Source organism: Hippopotamus amphibius, chromosome 11, assembly GCF_030028045.1.
Source record: "Hippopotamus amphibius kiboko isolate mHipAmp2 chromosome 11, mHipAmp2.hap2, whole genome shotgun sequence".
Taxonomy (NCBI): Eukaryota; Metazoa; Chordata; class Mammalia; order Artiodactyla; family Hippopotamidae; genus Hippopotamus; species Hippopotamus amphibius.
The window spans coordinates 35384991-35400293 of NC_080196.1; the positions used below are offsets into that span (position 1 = coordinate 35384991).

General features: G+C 55.6%; 1 protein-coding gene across 1 annotated transcript in view; it reads left to right on the plus strand.

Annotated features, from left to right (window-relative positions):
- C11H6orf132 (chromosome 11 C6orf132 homolog) overlaps window positions 1–9848 on the plus strand; it is a 35021-nt gene extending 25173 nt beyond the window's left edge. Inside the window, exons 3-5 of the mRNA XM_057699084.1 lie at window positions 1600–1675; window positions 4068–7254; window positions 7879–9848. Of these exons, the coding sequence (XP_057555067.1) occupies window positions 1600–1675; window positions 4068–7254; window positions 7879–7996 (3381 nt within the window). The 3' untranslated portion in view covers window positions 7997–9848. The remainder of the gene's footprint in view (window positions 1–1599; window positions 1676–4067; window positions 7255–7878) is intronic.
- The last annotated feature ends 5455 nt before the right edge of the window (window positions 9849–15303 follow it).

The following is a 15303-nucleotide window of genomic DNA, read 5'->3' on the forward strand; positions in this document are numbered from 1 at the left end:
CCGTGTTCTCCTCTGGCAAATGGGAATAGCTTCTTTTTCACAGAGTGGTGTGATGGCGATCATGTGTTTAGAGCTCAGAGTAAGGGGTATTGTTAGAAATGGAGGGTGGGGAGAGGGGCACAGCCTTACCAACACCCAGCGTTAGGGATGAACATGAACCAGGTGTGTGGGTTGGAAGGATCCTGGAGAGGAAGTTGCTTCGGTTAGAATGAGGGATGGCTGTAACAGGTAATAAACATTGGCCGGGAACGATCAGGCCAGGGTGTCGAGTACCTTGAAAGCTACCATAAAATGCTCCACAGCTCCTCCAAAGGACAGGTGTGTGGATGTTGCTGATATATGGAAATGTGTATTTGGGGGGGGAAATAGAATGCAAAATAATATGTACAAACCGACAGCTGTGTAAACGCGTTCCGGTCTGCCAAGCTTAGAGATCAGAAGGGCATCTGCAATGCTGTCAATACTCCAGTTCACCGCTTTTTACTTATTTACTTTTCTGTAAATACCTAATGAAAACTAAGAGTGAACAGGAGGCCAGGGCAAGTGGTTTGACATTTTATCTTGTGGACATCTCTGGGGAGTCACAGAGAATTTTTTTGTTTGTTCTGTTCTGTTTTAATTGAGGTACAATTTATATACAGTTGATTCTCATTATTTGCTGATTTTGTATCTGCAAATTCGCCTACTCACGAAAATTTATTTGTAACCCCCCAAATCAGTACTTGAGATGCTTTGGACATATGCAGAGCTGTGAAAAGTTTGAGTAACCTGATGCACATGGACCCAGCTGAGGTCGAACAAGACGTTTTGCTTTCTTGTTTCAGCCCTCATACTGTAAACAAGCATCTTTTCTATTTAGTGCCATGATTTTCATATTTCTTTGCTTTCTGTTGGTGATTTTGCTATTTAAAATGGCCCCCAAGCATAGGGCTGATGTACTGTCTGACATCCCTACGTGCAAGGAGGCTTAGAGGTGCCTTACAGAGAAAATACGTGCATTAGGTAAGCTTCGAAGGCATGAGTTATGGTGCTGTTGGCCTTGAGTTCAATGTCAATGAGTCAACAATAGATATTAAATAAGGTGTCTTTAAACAGAAACACACATAAAACAAAGTTATGTATTGATCAGCTGATGAAAGTGCCTTGACCAAAGTTTATAGGAACCTAACCCTGTATTTCCCTAGGAGCATTGATCCAGTGTTTGCTAATTCAGTGTTTGCAGCAACTTTACACACCCTACCTACCGCGAATAACAAGACTCGACTGTATTATTATAAAATTCACCCTTTTAAATGAGCCCTTTTATAGAGACACAGATGTAGAGAAGAAACATATGGACACCAAGCGGGGAAAATGCGAGGGAGCGGGGTTGGGGTGAGAAGAATTGGGAGATTGGGATTTCCATATATACATTACTAAGAAGAAAAAAAAAATCAAATTATACACTTAAAAAAAAATGAGCCCTTTTATATTTCAGTATACTCACAAGGTTGTGCAACCATCACTGTGGATTTTCCAGAAATCAAATGGCCTCACAGAGCGGCAGTTTTAAGAACGATCTATCTTTCCCTGTCCCCTAATTATTCTGCTCTCTTTCAGGATGCCCAGGAGAACCATGGACTGGCTGTGCCCACCCCCTCTGTGCCAGACAGCTTTGCAGACAAACAAGTGACAGGTAAGAGGACCCCAGGCTTGGGGCTTATCCATATTTCTTTTTTTCCTCCTTAAGCCCAAGCATCTGGTCCCCCCTCCCTAGCTGGTGATAAAGCTGGAGTCCCCAGGCCTCTCGGCTGCTGGCTGCTGTGGGTGGGAGGTGAGGATTGCCCCTGCTGGCTAAGGCCCAGTGCGGGAAGGATGGTGAGGGCCGAGGCCAGAGCAGGAACAAGGGCAGCGTGAGTGGTAGAAAGATGGTAGAAAGAACCCTGGAGGAGTCAGGCAGACCTGGCTTCCAATCCCAGCTCCTCTGCGTATTAGCTTCGCTCCCTGGGGCAAATCATTTAACCCTTTGTACCTCCGTATCTTCCAATGAGCCACGGGCAAGACAACTGCAGTTCTGGAGGAGTATACAAAGTACTGGATGGGGGGCTTCCTAGGTGGCGCAGTGGTTAAGAATCCGCCTGCCAATGCAGAGGCCACGGGTTCGATCCTAGCTCCAGGAAGATCCCACATGCTGCAGAGCAACTAAGCCCGTGTGCCAAAAAAAAAAAAAAAAAGTACTGGATGGGATGTAAGTCACTTCTTGTCATACCCCTGCTCAAAACCCGCCAGTGACTTCCCAACAGAAGGATTCTTGCCAGGACTGCCAGAATCTGGCCCCACATGGCCTCCTCTCCCCAGCTGGCCTCCTCATCTCCTGCTGGCTTTCCCGTCTGACGCTGCTCCACCATCCCGGTCTCCTTGCTGCTCCTTCAATGTCCAGGCACATTTCCACCCCCAAGTCTTTGTGCTGTAGTTCCCGCTGCCCAGACTGCTCTTCCCTGACACATGTGCACAGCTCTAGCCCTCCCTCATTCCCTCTCTGCTCCAGTGTCACCTTCTAGCCGGGTCTTCCCTAACCATCCTATACAGATTGCACCCCCAGCACCCCTCCCGGGTTTCCCTCGATCTTACTCATCACCTGATGTGGCAGTAATTTACTAATATATGATGTTCATTGCCTGTTTCATTGTTGCATTGGAACCCAAGCTCCAGGGACTTCTCTGGTGGTCCAGTGGTTAAGACTCTGTGCTTCCATTGCAGGGGGCATGGGTTCGATGCCTGGTCAGAGAAGTACAATCCCACAAGCTGCGTAGCGTGGCAAAAACAAACCAAAAAAATAAACAAAAAACCCCAAACAAACAAAAAACCTCACAAGCTCCAGGAGGGCCAGTATTTTGACTATCTTTTAGTTTGTCTTTTACTGCTGTGTCCCAGCTCCTAACACTTGGGTGCTCAGTGGATGTTGTTTGGTCTTTGTTTTGAAGTCAGAAAACTGGGAGGAACCCCTCAGAGCTGCACATTCCTGGGTTTGTTTTGCTCTGTGCTGGAAATTGAGAGGAGGGGAGATAAAGGACAGGTGCCGCTCAGAGAGAAGTAAGCAGGGCATCCTGGTGGCCTGCAGGCACTAGGAAGGGGGCAGGGACCTAGGCCAAGAAAGGAAGGGATGTGAGCCGCTGGGGCCGGGTGGCTCAGTATCTCTCTGGTGTCTGGGTCATCCAGGTCACCTGGTTTCCACACACCTCCATCCATCCTGCAGTCCAGAATCTGTTCCAGAAGCTCTCTATGAGGTGGAAAGCTGGGTTCTTGGTAGAGTCAGGATCTTTTGAAAGTAGGAGTGGCTCGTGCAAATGTCTCCCTCCCAAACCTTCACCCAAACTTCCTCACTGAGATCTCCAGGCCCCTGCCCCCACCCATGACTTCCTATCTCTCCCACCTTCCCTGTCTGTCTTACTCAGAATGAAAAGGTGAGCACAGGTGGTAGCTGTCAAAGCAATTACCATTCGCTAAGCGCCTACTATGGGCCTAGCCCCTGATAAGCTCCTTCCATGCATTTACATGAATTCTCTTACCTAATCCTCACGACAGCTTTATGAAGCAAGTGCTGACATTATTCCCGTTTTTCAGATGATGAAACTGAGGCTCAGCAAGGTTAATGAGTGTGCCCAAGGTTACACATTTAGTAAGTGGAGGAGCCAGGATTTGAACCCTGGCCTTTCTGGCTTTGTACCAGCCAAGGCCCCTGTAAGAAACACTTGGTGCACTCAGAGGGCCTAAGAGAAGAGGGTTTAGCAAAGGGAGTAAATACAGGACGTTGAGCCGGGCAGAGAAGCGTGGAGCGTGAGCCTGGGGAGCCGGCAGAGAAGGTTCAGCACAGGCTCCGGAGGCTGTGCCAGGGTTAGGCCAGGGCCTGCTCCCTACGAAGAAGAGGGTCACTCCCAGGAGAGCTCAGGAGACTGGAGACAGGGCTGGCCCTCTCTCAGGAGCGCCGCCCCGCCCCTGCCCCCGCCCACCCTGCCCTGGGCACTCAGAGGTCAGCAAGCCCGGGCTGCCTCCTCACCGTCCTCGTCTCTGCCTCTCTCTCCTTCCAGGTACCAGCAAGCTCGTCAACGGCAACCTCCGATTATACAGCTCTGTGGGGGACCTAAGGCCTGGGCACTATGGCCAGGACGCACTCATCCCGCCGCCCCCTCCAGGCCCAGCCCCGGCACCACCCCCAGACACTCCGCAGCCTCCAGGGCAGGCCTCCCCACCACCTCCACCTTCCACAGCTCCGCCGCCTCCTCCCCTGCTGCTGGAACCCCCACCCCCGCCCCCACCCAGCACGGCCCCGCCTCCACCCCCAGCGACAGGGGCCTTGTCTCCCCCATCCACCCATTCCTCCCCATCCACACCCACCCCTCCTGACTTCATTCCCCCTGCCCCACCCCTGGCCGTTCAAGCCCCACCCCCGAGCCTTTTGCCAGCCCCAGTGTCTCCTCATACACCAGGGACTCGCCTCTTCCCCGCTGGGGGTGTCACCAAGTGGAAATCAGAGGCAGCGCTGAATGGCAGGCAGCCGGAGGCCTCCAGAAGCAGCCCCCCCAGGAGCCCCGCTGAGCCCAAGGGGAGCCTCCTGGGACCTGAGTCCCACCTCACCTTTCCCCGCTTATTCAAGGTGCCTCCCCCAACCCCAATTAGGACTTCATCCATCTGCATTCAGGAAGCACAAGGGGCTCTTCCTGAGGAAGAAGAGGACACCAAAAAGGCCCCCAGTCGACTCCCACTGCCTCCCAGCTTCCACATCCGCCCCGCATCCCAGGTCTACCCGGAAAGGGCCGCTGAGCCAGACCACCCCAAGGAGCCCGGGGCTGCGGCACCAGCCAGCCCGAGGCTGGGCCAGTCCCAGGCCTGGACAAATGAACAAGCCAAGACTCCACCTCCAGCCCCTCCCCTGCCCCCTCCTCCACCCCCCCTCCCTCCCCCAGCACCCCCCTTGCCCCCAGCTGCCCCTCCTTTGCCATCCGCTGAAAAGGCAGCCCCTCCATCTGCGGAGTTTACGAAAAGACCCAAGTCCAGCTCTCCCGCTCCCAAACCCAAACCTGACCCCCCCAGCCCGGAGGACACAGCCTCTTCAGAGTCTGTGGACTGGCGGCATCCCAGCCAGATGGAAAAGCTGCGGAATGAGCTGTCAGCCTATCTCTGTGGCTCCAGGAAAGAGGACCAATTCACCAGTCACAGACCAGGCTCAACTGCAGCCTCTCAGGGAAAGGAGAGCCAGAAGGGCCCCAGTCAGCCAGAGAAGGAGGCCCCCGCAAGCCTGCTACAGAAAGAGGCTCCCCCAAGCCTGCCAGAGAAGGAAGCCCCTTCAAGCATTCCCGAGGAGAGTCCCTGCAGCCAGCCAGAGAGGAAGGCTGGCTCCAGCCTGACCCTCCCTCCTGTGGACTACATCCTCCAAGACTCACCAACTCCTAGCGTGTGGCAGATCCGGAGTAAGTTGGAGGCCCAGCTTTCCTCATTAGCAGAAAAGGAAGCCAAGCCCAGCAGAGGGTCTCTGCCTCCGAAACCTCAGCTAGAAGGGGGAAGAATCTTTGAAAACAGGGCTGATACCAGCAAATTCTCCAAGCCCATGGCCAAGAATCTGCCAACTCTATCCACCACCCCTCTGCCAACCACACCACTCCAGTCCAAGGCCACACCTGGGCCAGCCACGCCTGGACCAGCCACACCACCCAAGGCCACACCTGGACTAGCCACACCTGGACTAGCCACACCTGGACTAGCCACACCTGGACTAGCCACACCTGGACCAGCCACACCTGGACCAGCCACACCACCCAAGGCCACACATGGACCAGCCACACCACCCAAGGCCACACCTGGGCCAGCCGCACCACCCAAGGCCACACCTGGACCAGCCACACCTGGACCAGCCACACCACCCAAGGCCACACCTCTGCCCGCCACATCATCCCAACTGATAGCAGAGAAGAACCTAGTCCCAGCTGGGCAGTGGGAGAAGCCAAAACATCGAGAACTTGCAGTGCCCTCTAAGCCAGAGGCAGAAGGGCACTCCTTAGAAGCCAGTAAGCCTACACAGGGAGCCCTCTCATCACCAGCCCTCCCCTCAAAGATATCCACTGGCCGAGAAGAGGTGCCATTTCTCTATAAGCCCCATCGCAGCAAGAACAGCCCCAGTAGAGAGGTGGCCGTGGTGATGTCTACCCTGTCCAGAGGAGAGGCTGCAGGGTCAGGGCAGCCAGCAGAGGTGAAGGAACCCCAGGCGCTGCCAGCCAAACCCCCAGCCTCAGCCCAGCCTGCTGACGAACTCCTCAGGCACCCAGTGACCGGGGAGGTGGTGGAGCGGGGCTCCCCGATGGCCCTGCTCCTTGCAGCCAGGCAGAGGGCACAGAAGGGGAGGCCCAGGGGGACTGCCCTGGGCCGGTCCTCCCTGCCAGGGAGTCTCCATGGAGACAGTCAGCCCGAGGCAGTCTCTGACAGCATCCTCTACAGCGAGGGCCAGCCCAACTCCTTCACTGTGGTCCCCAAGGTACCCAAGGAGACTGAGAAGGACCTCCAGCTAACCTCGCTGGGACAGCGCAACTTACCCATTCAGTGGAAGCCCCAGCCCCACAGAGACCGAGAGGGCATGCAGCCCAGCCACGGGCAGAGCTGGACAAAGGCGGCCGTGGCCTGGGAAAGACCAGCGCCCTCCAGCCTCCCCCAGGGCCGCCTGCTGCCCAAGTCCTTCTCTTCCCCTCCTTCTCCTTCCCACAAGAAGGAGGAGGAGGAGCAGTTCAACTTTGAGGTCATCCCACCGCCGCCAGAATTCAGCAATGACCCCGAGCCCCCGGCCCCCGCCCTGCAGTATCTGAGGCGCCGGAGCTCCCCTCCCCGGGACAACTTCTCAGACTTGCGGCCGCTCGCGGACGCGGGCCCCCGTCTCGGCTTCTCGCGCTTTTCCGGGGAGGCCGGCCCCGCCGGGGGCCCCGGGGGCCCGGAGCGTTCCTCGGGCGGGGGCCGTTCGCTCATCAAGAAGCGCCTGTACGTCGGGGAGCCCCAGCCCAGCCCGCCCCGCGGCGCCACCGGCCGCAACCCGAGCTCCCCCAGCTGCTTCGGGCCGCAGGCCGGAGGGCCCTTCGCAGCGCCCGGCGGCCCGGAGATGCGGCGCGTCAACTCGGCGGGCCGCGCGCCCCCCGGCGGCCTGCACCCGCGGAAGGTGTCCCTGGAGGGCGCCCCCCGCGGAGAGGCCAAGTACAAAGCGCCCGGCGACTGCGGCTGCGCCCTGGCGCCCGGCAGGTGAGCTGCGGGCCTGGGTGCTGGCGGCAGCCTGGACTGGGAAGCCAGGGGAGAGGGAGGCTCTGCCCTGGACCACAGGGGAGCTGGCCAGGCCGCGGGCCTCAGTCGGGGACGGCAGAATGAAGGGGGAGGGAGACCACTTCACCTGGAGAGGGTGGCGTGGGCGCTTCCCTTACCTGCTTCCTTAACTCCCCTATCTCCTTTGTTTTCTCTTCCGCCCTCCTCTTGCTTTCCCCACCAGCTCCCTCTTCTCTCTCCTCTCTCCCACTGCCTGGAGTCCCAGTGTATGTATGTCGGGGGTGGGGGTTGGTGGGGGGGGTGGGATCTCAGTGGTCCTTGGATGCTGGGATTTCCCATCACAGAGATGTGTCCAGAGCCAGGCTAGGAGTGAAGGGTTCTGAGCAGGAGGCTATTAGGCATGTACTCTGGCAGCAGGGCCTAGAAAGGAGGGTGCCCTGTGTCTGATGAGTCAATGCTGGGGTCCCGCTCTGGGGATGATAAGCCCCAGGCTTGCGGGGCAGCTCCATAGCAACGAGCCAAGTCCTTCCTCTTGTGCCCTGGGGGAGATAGGAGGGCTGTTGGTTAACTAGACATTAACCTCATCTCTCTCCTGCTCCCTGCCAGGTCTCCCCACGGCAACCCCCACTATGGAAACTCCATCAACACATTCACCGTGAGGCCCGGGACCCGCCATCCCATCTCCTATGCCTACTCTGGGGCCCATTGGAAGGCCCTGTCCTGAGCCCAGGGTTTTCTTAGTTCTACTCCAAGGGGTCGGATCCGGGCACTTGTTTTTGTGGGGGTGGGAGGGATGCAGCAGGTGTTAGGTAGCCTCACTCAGACATGGAGGAGTCTTTGTTTCCCAAAGACACACAGACAGACAGACAGACAGACAGACAATGAGTGAAGCAGTGGCCCCAGGAAGATCAAGATTGGACTTCCGTTTCCCAAAGCACTGGTGCGGCTGCGGACTGTCTGCGCATGGGGGTGGGAGTGGGAAGGAGAGAGAAGAAGAGGAACCTTAAAGGCCCTGGAGCCTGAGTTTTCACTGTCTGGTACTATTTGATTTAGCAAGGCTTATTTAAAGCAGTTTTCCAAGCAGGCCTACAGAGCAGGTTCTAAAAGCAGGGGTTGGGACACTCACTTGGAATGGGAGCCCATCGGGATGACGGTGATTGCCTGTCAGGCCCTCATGAGACGCTGAGGCCCAGGCCTGTCTGGGTGGGGGTGCAGGGTGCATAGGTTGACCTCCTCAGCCTCCACCAGTCCACCAGTTGTCACTCCAAGAGGTGATACCTGGGGTTCCTAGCATAGAAGCCACATTGAGGTGGGACCAGGAATATGCATGTAGAGAAGGTACTGGAACAAAGTGCTTTGCATTGACTAAGGGTGGAGATGGGGAGATCGGTGGTTCATTTCTCCCTGGCCCTTAGTGACAGGAAGGCCTAGAGAGAGAAGTCTTGGCAAGTTTGGGATGGAAGACAGGATTAAGGCTTACTTTTCCGCTTATACCCAGGCAGCCATGATTTGAGGGATTGGATCCAAGGAGCCAGAAAGCCTGGGGCTTGACACCAGAGGCCTTACATGGCCAGGTCCTATATGGGATGTGGAGGGCATCACTCCCAGCCACCCATCCCAACCCCAGTACTACAGGTCTGCAATATTATTGAGGCCTTAGTATGTGTAACCAAGATGCTGGAAGGCCTTGTAGAGTAGAAGGTGACAGAGATGGGACTAGAGGTCTGAGAGGAGTTTGCTGCAAGTAGGGAACGTGTTTTGGAAAGTCAAGAGTGGCAGGACTGGACCAGTTCAGAGCAGGGGAGCCCTATCAGTAGCGTGACCATTTGTACTTTCCTGGGAAGTCTGGGATTATGCCTGTTTGCCAGTGAGTTAGAACCACTTCCACTTTCAAAAAAAGTCCTGATTTAGATGATGTACGGTCACCAAACATATCAGGAAATAATATTCTTTGGTTGATCTTCTGTCTTAAGGTCTTGGTGGGCCAAATTCCTGGGGCCAGGCCAAGGCAGCTACCTGGGTAAGGAGGAAGGGCATGGGGTGCCCACCTCAGGGAAGCAGGCTGGTAGGGGCAGCCAGGAAGCACATTTGGGGGCATGATGTTGGATTTCTATGATTTGTGCTACCCAGCCAGGGTAGAGGAGTGTGGGGATAGCAGATGACCACTTTAGGGAAAGAGAGTGGAGGGGTGGGTGGGTGCCCTGTGAGGGCAGGATCTGGTTACCTGTGTCTAAGAAGCAAACCCACCCCAGTGCCATCACTGGCTCTATATATATGTACGTATTTTCCCTGTACAATGTTTTATAAAAGAGTTCACTAATTTATCTGCTGTGTTAAGGCTCGAGGGGTGGGGTATGGACTCCCAGTTGTATCTTGCTCTGGGATGGGCAGGGAAGGACTGATTCTCACTTGGCTTGGGAAATAAACAGGCCAGTTTGGAAGGCCTCCAGCTCTGCGGCTGTGGATTGATGACTGCGAGCTACTGGGGTGTGATGAGCTTGGGGGAGCTCAGCTGGGGAGGGCCGAGCACACGGTGGTGGCCGAACCGGAGCCATTATGCTGGGCCCCACCGTCTCTTCTGACCCTTAGGTTTCCTCATTCCCCAAGTCCTTTAAGGGGAAGGGAGCAGAGCTGAAGTCTGATGATAGCAAACTGTGCCCTTAAGCAAGTCTCTCTCTCTGAACCTCAGTTTCTTCTTCTGTACAGTAGGTGTGATGACCTACCTCATAAGGCTGTTGTGAAGACTAGAGACAGTCATGCGTTCATTTAACAAGGATTTGAGTGACTACCAGATGGCAGGCACTGTGCTTAGCATGGATATACAGCCATCAACACACTGACGTGCCTCCCTTCCACAGCAAGACCGTAGTCTCGTGCAGGAGAGAGGAAGGAAGGAACACACAGAAGCAGCCTCTATTATAATAAGTGGTAGGATGGGAAGGAACAGGTGCTATGAGAATAACTGGAGGGTGGGGGAGAGGAGTGGATTTACTTTGACCAGCTGGTCAGGGGAGGCCTCTTGAAGGGTGACGTTTATACCAATTTAGGCCAAGCATCCAGCACGTGTCTGGTACTCAGGAGTCGCTCAGTAAACGGCATCTTCAGGTGATGACCACCTTACATTTGCATGTGGCCCTTCATAGTTTTCCATAAAGCTCTGATATGGCATCTTTAACTTTCCCAGAAGAGGAAACGGAGAATCAGAGGTCATCTCAAGACAGTGTGAGAGAATGTTTGTTGTGTTTCTTGGGTCTAAGCCATTTGTGGGGGGTTGTCGGGAACGGGAGGCTGGGAGGATGACTCACTTATTCAGCAACTTGTGCTTCTAGGAAGGGCCTTCCCTCTCCCATCCTGGGGCTCCCTTGTTCTCCTGTCTTTCACCGTCCCCTGCCCTCTACTGTGAGGCCCTCATCTGGTAACAGAGTAAGGACAAGGGCCCTGCCTCTGCATCCTCTCTCTGCCCAACCCCCTCCTTCCCATTGCTTCTTTCCCCTCGCCTGACGGGAGGGGCAGCGGGAGTGGCGGGTGGGGCATCGGGGCCCTAAGTCTGGCCCTGGCTCTGACAAGCTTTGCAACCTTGGGTCTCAGCTAACTCATCTCAAAAGTGATGGGGACGGACTCATGCTGTGTGTGGGTCTTAAACTTGTTGGTCCCAGACTTCTTCAAAAAGCTGATGAGAGCTATGGGTCCTCAGCCCTGAAAGATGCCCCACATGCATTTTTACACATTATTTCAGGCATTCCACACACCCCCAAACTAGGGTCCGTGGACCTCATGCTGAGAACTCCTGATGCAACAGTGGTCGTGGGAACCACCAACACTTAGTTTTGACAGTTCGGAAACTTCATTCCTTCCCTCGTTTACTCGAGTTGGCCTCGTAATACTCCTAATTCCATGTTGTTGATGAGAAAATTAAGGCTCCAAGAAGAAAAGTGAATTGCTCAGAACAGCCCACCTGACGCCCGCAGACTGTCTGCTAGCTGTATCCATTCCCACCCATTCATCCCCCTCCCCCTCACGCTGCCCCCAGACTTGATATCTTTCTATCAGAGCAGGGACGGGGGAGGGCCTGAGGAGGGAAAATCTAATAGGAAAAGTTAATGGGTGTAGGTGCACAGGTGTTCCTGGATTGGGTTGGTTGCAGCTTGGTTTCTGGAGCCTCCTCACTGCTCCTCAGACGTGGCCCAAGCCCCAGGAGCCAGAACCCCTCTCCGAGGCGCGGCCCAAAGCAGCAGGAGGGGCAGGTCCTGGGGCCTGCAGTCAGCAATGCTTGAAGGGCCATCTTCTCCCGAAGGGAGCACAGTTTTCTCCAGGGCTGGGCTTCATAGAAGCAGAGAGGCTTCCTCCCACTCCTGCGGTAAGCTGCAGGAGGGAGGTGCCTTCCACTTGGCAGCACTGGGGGAGGAGCTTCCTCAGTGCTGAGCTGACAGGCGGGCCTGCCCCTGCCTGCTCACCCACCACCTGCCTTCCCTTGGCGGCCTGTGGCTGCTTTTATCTCTGCAACTCGAGGGTGATGCTGGCTTCCCACCATGAGTCAGCTGCCCCGGGATGGGCACTGATTCCAGGCAGAGGAGCTGGGCCTTTTCCCTCCGAAGGCCCAGGGATGGCTGGCCGCTGCGGACCTGCTGTTGGGGCTTCAGGGGATGCTTTGGGCTGGTAAGGTGAGAAAAGGTGAGCTTCTGGGAGAGGGGCAGGACCAAGGCAACGCATAGCGAATGCTCCCTCTTTACCTGGACGATCCTGTGCTCCTTGCCCACTTATCGGCTCTGGAAGCTTCGTTAACACTCGGCACAGAAGAGCCCCTCCTCCTTCCCCTCCTTGAGAACCGTTCTCTGAGCTTCCACAGAATGTGCTCTGATGTGTCCTGTTCTGCAGGCTAGCTTCCTTCCTCGGCCCAGGTTTCCCAGCACCCGGTCCTCCTCCCAGTCTCCCTTCTCCATAGTTTCCTCTTCAGGAGACTGAGTTTCCCCTGTGTCTCACCTGCATCTGATGAGAAAATTAAGGCTCCAAGAAGAAAAGTGAATTGCTCACTTGAAAGTGCCCCCCAGCCATTTCCACGTGGATACCTTCCAGCCAGTCAGATTCAGCCTCTCCTCCCTTCCTTCTCACACAATCCTGAGGCCAGAGCAGCCAGACCAGCGGCCTCACTACTATGCCCCCTCTGCTTCCTCAAGTCTGACTGGCTCTTCAAGCCTGGTGTAAATCAGCTCCTGCAGGAAGCCTGCCCCAGCCCTGCGCTGCTCTGCGACCCCTCCCTCCACACCTCTGCACCCACTTCCCTCAGTTGGCTCTTCCTCATCCTTCAGGCCCAGCCGGGTATCCCTCACCTCCTCGGCCACATCAGTCCCTGAGAAAGCCCCCTGGTCCCCCTCACATGGTGTTACTTGCTCCGTACCTCCCTTCCCCAGCAGCTTGTATGCTCCACAACGCAAGGACTGCCTGTCTTATTCATCACAGTATCCCCGGCATCTAGTGCTGCTCCTGGCACCAGCATGTATTAATATGTGTTTGTTGAATGACTACCTGTTAGTATTTAATCAAATGCTGTCACGCACCAAGTTCCTTGAGGGCAAAGGCCATGTCTCCCATGGACTCGTGACCACATAACCCTCTTGTTTCTAGATGTGTGTGACCTGATCTAATGCTGAGGTTCCTGTGCAACACAGTTATGATTTTAGGGACGGGCCTCTCAGGTTTCATCATAAAGGCGTCCAGATGCCTTAAGTGGCTTCTGCCTGGTGGGCTGAGACTCGATGCCCTCCACGAGGAGGCACGAGGAGCTGGGCAGCGATGGCACCAGGTGCGGCCCATCTGTCCTTACAGGGCTAGGCGTGGAGGCCTCGGGAAGCGCTCATGTACGTCAGGGCCATTGGCCCCCTAGGCCACTTAGAGCTGCCAGCGCCAACCAGCCCAACGACCTGCGCTCCATGCTCAGTCCCCTTCTGATCTCAGTGCCGTGATCGAGTGCTCCAGCCTGTCCCTGTGCTACCGAGACCACAGGGAATGTTTCTGCCAAACATGGACCAGACAATGAGGAGGAACAGTATCCCTGGGGGCCAGGGTGGCAGGAGCCAGTCAGGACCAATCTGTTCACTGTCCTGCCTACCGGGAGAGCCCTCCCTCAGGAGGAAGCCTTAGAATTCTAGGGTTGTTTTTTGGTTTTTTCCTCTGTTAAGTAGCAAGCTCCCTGCACAGGGTTCTCAGGGCCTAGGAGGGATCTATGCACAGAGTGGGGGCCCAGCAGACTTGCTGTTTTCCATTTCTCCCACGTCAGTGTGGGATCACGTGCCCAGCACTGATCTCAGAGGTGGGACACAGCTGGGACCCCATCTGCGGGATTCTCCTTTCTCATTCCTGAAAACTATTTTTGCAATCTTGTCTTCCTGTGTTCTCCTTTAATGTTTCCTCATGGCAGAGGTCTATCTCCTGCCACTTCTTGTCACTGCCATTTGTTTCCTGAGCCACTCAAAGAGGGTTTGGTAGGCTCCTGCTTCCCCCGACCCCGTCCTTCTCTCTCTCCCCAGCTACCCTACCTGTGATCTTCCTGCCTTTTGGCTCTAACTTTCCAGCATTTGTTCCAAATACCTAAGGCAGCACAAATTCAGTTCAATCTCTATCAATTCAGCCTCTATCAATTCAATCCCACAGTGCTAGGGGGGCCAGGCAAGAGGCTCATGGTCGAGTGCAGGAGACACGCACGCGCGCACACACACACACACACACACACACAACTGGAATATAAAGCAGGAAAACTCAGGGGAGCTGAGTGGCCAAACAGAGCAGGTGATCACACGGGACACACGGTCGGCCCAGCACTGTGGGTGGCCCCCCTTGGTGGCCTGTGACCAGGTCCTCAAGGCCGCCCTCAGCCCTGTGGTCCTGGTGGGAGCGTGTGCATGAGCGGGCAGAGGAAGTAGGGGTGCCGTCTGTTTGCCTATCTCCCCTACAGTGTCTGACACTCAAACCTGTGGGAAAGGGTACCTGTTAGTGCCCAAACACACACACTGCTGTTGCCTTTGGTGACCTCTCTTGGCCATTTAAACCTTCCCTTGACATTCACTTTAACCTGATTTCTCCAGGGAGGGAAGTGAGGAGAGGACGCCTGTGTCACCTGCCTTGGTGTCAAGCACTGCTGTCCTCGCCCAGTGGCTTTAGTCGGAGTCCCTTGTGTGTGAATCTCTCGTGTGCCCGCAAGGCTGGCTGTAACCAGCAGGTGGCGCTCTGCCCACAGGTGCCTGCCTTCAAGCCCAGGAGAAGGAGTTCAGGTTCAGATTCTGCTGAGGCTGACAGGGGTCCCCTTAGGATCCTGGCACCGAGCTAAGTGCTGCCCCATCTGCCGGTATTTCTCAAACTCGAGCGTGCATCAGAAATGCTGGAGGACTTGTGAAAACACAGATCCCTGGGTCTCGTTCCCAGAGCTCCTGATTCAGTGAGTTTGCAGTGGGTCCTGAGAATTCACACTTCTGGCAAGTTCCCAGATGGGGCTGCTAGTCCTGATGACCCAAGGACCACACGTTGAGAACTGCTGCTGTGCAGTATCCCATTTAATCATCCCACCCCTCTCTGGGCAGGCAGCATGCAGTTACCAGTGAAGAAAGGCGAAGTGACCTGGCGGAGGCCACACAGCTGGAGAATGGGGAAGAGCCAACAAGCAAGGGCTGTTCCGTCCTCTGCCTCAAGGACACTGTGGCTGGGGTTGGGTGTGACAGCACCTCCCCTGGTGCCAGTGAGGGCGGTAAGAAGAGAGCAGGGTAGGGATAAGTAGGGAACTGAAAGCAGGCATGAGGTGCGTTAGGCTGGGAGTCATTCCCGAGTGTCCCCAGTATTTTAGAAGTACTTTTGCTTCTACTGAAATCAAGCCTCATAATACTGGCTGACGAGCACTCACACCGTGGACGCTGTGCTGCCGCCCTGACCGCCCTCCCTTTTCAGGGCTGAAGCTCTGGCTCCCCCAGCGGCTGCGAGAGTGCACGGCTGACTGCGCTCAGCCGGGTCCCTCCCATCCTTTCCACGCAACTGCCCTTTCCATGA